Raw genomic sequence first — 4,349 nt, forward strand, 5'->3', positions numbered from 1 at the left:
GGCGTGGCCATCCCCCCTGGGGAGTGATTTCTCACTTTCTGTCTGTCTCTCTGTCTTTCTAGCGAGCGCATGCGCCTATAGCAAAAACCTCTCCACTGGGTCTGGGACTCGAACTGTGGTCGACTACATGGGAGTCCAGCAATATAGCCATCACGCTAACTGCTGGTCCCCATTATTTATATTTTCTCAAAATTATTTTATTTTTATGAGATCTGCCAGGAAATGCCAATAACCTTAGGAAAATGTGTCATTTAGCGTCTCTAACCTCAGGTTGTTCATCCATAAAGTGTAAATAACAAAACTTAGCTCCCAGAACAGCGAGATGACGTTTGCAAACAGCACAGACAGCGCCTGCCCTGCCAGGCTCTCAGTGACGCCGCATCTACGTAGAGCCTGACTGTCACACACGTGAGTGTGTCAGAGCAGATGTGAAGATCACTGGGGCTCGAGTGAGCGTGTGCGTGTAGTTACGGGCGTCACTAATCTGCATGGATTTCCCAAGAAGACGAACCGGAAGCACAGACACAGTGATATTTCACGCATCCAGCCGGCACAGGTTCTTTTATTAGGAGACTGACCCTAAGCACACGCCTCCTCTCTGTTTCTGACACCCTACCCACACCCACATTCATCAACCACCATGTCCTCATAGTGCCGGAGGATGACGTTGTCATCGTTGTCCTGGTAGAGCATGGAGATGGGGGACAGCCTGGTGGGGATGCAGACAGCCTGGGGCACGTCTGGGTCGGCCGCGTGCATCAGCGCCTGCAGGAAAGCGTAGTTGGAGCTGTTGAGAGAGGTGGTCAGGGAGAACGGGCAGTCCCCGTGGCAGTAGTTGGCCATGAAGCCCTTGGGGTCGATGATCCACTTGTGCCAACCCCGGTCCCGGAAGTTGATGAACAGCTGGTGGCGGTGACAGAGGTGCTTGCAAGATGCCTGGGGAGCAGGGACGGCTGCCCTCCTTTTCCAGGAAGGGCGGCACTGCTCGGGGTCGAGGGTCACCAGCAGCAGGGACGCGTGCAGGGACCGTCTCAGTCTGGCACAGGGGTCCTCAAGCTGAGAAGACTCCCGAGAGTCTCTGTCTTCTTTGACCAGTATCTCCAGGAACAAACCCGAGTTCTTCTGGGGGTTGCGAGTCCAGTCCGCAGCCACCTCCAGCAGGTTGAAGTTCAGGACCCCTTGTGGCCACGGGACTGACTGCAGGGCAAGCACCTTCCCTGGCCTGGGCGTGGAGCGGCCCCATCCACGAGGCTCCTGAACCAGGGACAGAGCCAATTCCAGTTCTGGTCCCAGGTGGCTGTAAGAACTGGGCCCCAAGTCCAGGCTCAGCCGGGCCATCGTTACCTGTCCCTGTTCTTTGATGGCAGACAGGTTAAAGTAGAGGACCTTCTGTAGACAAGAGGAAGCATGGGGACGTTTCTTCGGATACAGAAAGAAGCCTGGATGGGGACAGAGACGTGAGAGTCACCGTAATACATGCTACCTCGTATGCACCCGTATGATATGAATGTCAAGTGTCCACGCAGAACACACAGGGCAGGTACGATCACTCCAGCCCTACCATCTGGGAGGTTCTCAGTCGAGACCCGATTCTCACCTTCATATTCACAGGTCTACAAGGGGTCCTGGATGGAGTGCAGAACGTCCGTAAATATGGGTGGAAAGAATAACTGCACCTGTACTTTCACTAACTCTCGATGAAATGTATTGTCTCTTCCCATGATGCACCTGGATAACCAACCCTCGTCATGTTATCAGGGTCTGTGACATTATCATCAGCGGAAATCACAGGTGTGTTCATACATTAAGCTGTGCGAAATACCTGGGTGTTTTTCGTTCTTTGTTTGTTTTTGGTTGCCAGAAGGCAGGTGTGCTCACTGGAGAAAGCAGCAAGAGAGAGAGAGAAACTGCGAAGGAAATGGTCACACTGCCATCCCTTCGCCTCCATTTCTCTGTCCCACCAGGATTTGGACATGTGTGCACATGCACCCAGCATGTTCTTCAGGGCTCCAGGGCTGGGATTTGAATGATGGTCAGCCATGTGAGATCAGCTCCCTTAACCACCAGGCTAGGGGGCTGGTCTCTTAAAAAACATTTATGCTAGGGGCCAGCAGTTGGCATAATGGCTATGTCACTGGACTCCCATGTAGTCAACCACAGTTTGAGTCCCGGACCCAGTGGCTTAAACTCATGCTGGGCACGTGTACATGTGTGCCCAAGATCCCGAGAGGAGGATGGAGGAGAAGGGATTGTGGCATGGCCATCCCCGCTAGGGGGGGATTTCTCGCTTTCTGGCTCTCTGTCTCTCTCTCTGTCTTTCTGGCGAGCACACGTGCCCTATAGCAAAAACCTCTCCAACAACAAATCACCCTGGGTGCGTGCATGTGTGTGCATGTGTGTGCATGTTCAAAATCCTGAGATGAGGCTGGAGGAGAAAGAATTGCAGCTACCCCACCCCCCGGGGGCGTGATTTCTCACTTTACCTCTCTCTGTCTTTTTCTATTGTGCGTGCATGTGCCTTATGGCCAAAAAAAAGAAAAAAACAAAATACAAAAAAAATGTAAAAACAATCAAAATTACCCATTTTCTTCTTGGGCCTGTTGTATCATCTTCCTTTTCACTGCCTATTTATTTTAAATTTTTGCTGTAGGTCGCACACACACTTGTGTCCAAAATTCTGAGAAGAGAATGAAAGAGAAGGGATTGTGGTGTGGCCATCCTCCCTAACAGATGCTGTCTCACTTGCCATCTCTGTCTCTGTCTCTGTCTGTGTCTCTGTCCAGTAAGCATTGGCATCCCATAGCAAATTATCTAAAAAAACTAAGAATTCCCAATAGAAAAATGTCCAGAAATATGTAAATAGACAATTATTTGAAAAATAAAAATGACTCAAAAATAAATAAAAATACAAATGATTTATTTACTATTCATTTGAGAATGCATCACCACCATATTAAAGAAATAAAAATTAAAGTAAGGAAGTCAGATTTTTGCTATCATATCAAATTAGCAAAAATTGAAGCCAGAAGAGATGGCCATCAAGTGTAGCACCAATGAGTAAACCGTTAAGTATTAAAAGAATGAAATATTAAATTGCAAACGAGAATGAGCTATAAACACATGTGATGTGGATAAATCTCACAAAATAACGGTGAGTGAGAAACTAGACACAAAAAAGATCCTCTATATTTCTGTATTTCCATTTTTCTTTTATTTTTAGAGGTTTTTACCTTTGGGCATGTGCACTCCCTGGGGAGAGAGACAGAGATGGTGAGAGGGAAGGTAAAAAATCACCCCTCAAGGGGGATGTCCACAGCACAATCCCTTCTCCTCCATTCTCCTCCTGGGATCTTGGGCACGCACGCACACCTGGCGTGAGTTTTTCCAAACCACCGGGTCCGGTACTCAGACCATGCTCAGCTGTGTAGAAGTCCAGCCATATATCCATTATACCATCTGCTGGTCCTCTTTTTATCTTGAAGATTTTTTTGCCACAGGGCATGTGCACTCACTCACCAGACAGAGGAAGAGATGGACTGGACGAAGCAATCCTATAGCAGGAACCACCATGCTCTCTGGCTCACCAGAGACAGAGAGTATTAAAGTGAGAGATCACTCCCCCAGGGGTGGTAGCTATGCCATAATCGCTCCTCTTGGGATGTTGGTCATGAACACAAAAGCGTCCTATGTGGGTTTTTTTTTTTTGGAGAGATTTTCGCTATAGGGCGCGTGCGCTCGCCAGACAGACAAAGACAGAGAGACAGAAAGCGAGAAATCACCCCCCAGGGGGGATGGCCACTCCGCAATCCCTTCGCCTCCATTCTCCTCTCGGGGTCTTGGGCATGCATGCACATGCGCCCAGCGTGAATTTAAGTCACTGGGCCTGAGACTCGAACCGCGGTCCGCGGTCGACTACATGGGAGTCCAGCAACATAGCCATTACGCCAACAGCTGGACCCGTCCTGTATGTTTTTCAGGTCACCAGATCCAGGACTCAAACTGCCGGGTCCATCACAGGAGATCCAACCCCTTGTCCACCATGCCACCTGCTGGCCCTATATTTCCATTATGCAAAGCATTACATGTTTGTTTACTTTAGAGCTTTGAAAAATGGATCAGGGGTAAGGATTAACCAGAAGAGAGCACAAAGGAACTTCTCTGGGTATTGGACATTTTGTTGTCTTAATCTGGGCGCTGACTATTCTGTGAAAATTCAGAATGTCCTTTATCTTTTATGCACTTTTCTGAATGTATGCTATACATACATTTTCTATTTCTTATAAATTTATTTACTTTGGGGACCAGCAGTTAGCATAATGGCTATGTCGCTGGACTCCCACGTAGTCGAC

At 48.6% G+C, this 4,349-nt stretch overlaps 1 protein-coding gene across 1 annotated transcript in view; it reads right to left on the bottom strand.

Moving 5' to 3' along the window:
• Window positions 1-552: 552 nt before the first annotated feature.
• The window catches only part of GDF3 (growth differentiation factor 3), an 8,941-nt gene continuing 5,144 nt past the window's right edge, over window positions 553-4,349 (bottom strand). Inside the window, exon 2 of the mRNA XM_006146617.1 lies at window positions 553-1,439. Within this exon, the coding sequence (XP_006146679.1) occupies window positions 613-1,439 (827 nt within the window). The 3' untranslated portion in view covers window positions 553-612. The remainder of the gene's footprint in view (window positions 1,440-4,349) is intronic.

This window comes from Tupaia chinensis, unplaced genomic scaffold (assembly GCF_000334495.1).
Source record: "Tupaia chinensis unplaced genomic scaffold, TupChi_1.0 Scaffold000183_1, whole genome shotgun sequence".
Classification (NCBI taxonomy): domain Eukaryota; kingdom Metazoa; phylum Chordata; class Mammalia; order Scandentia; family Tupaiidae; genus Tupaia; species Tupaia belangeri.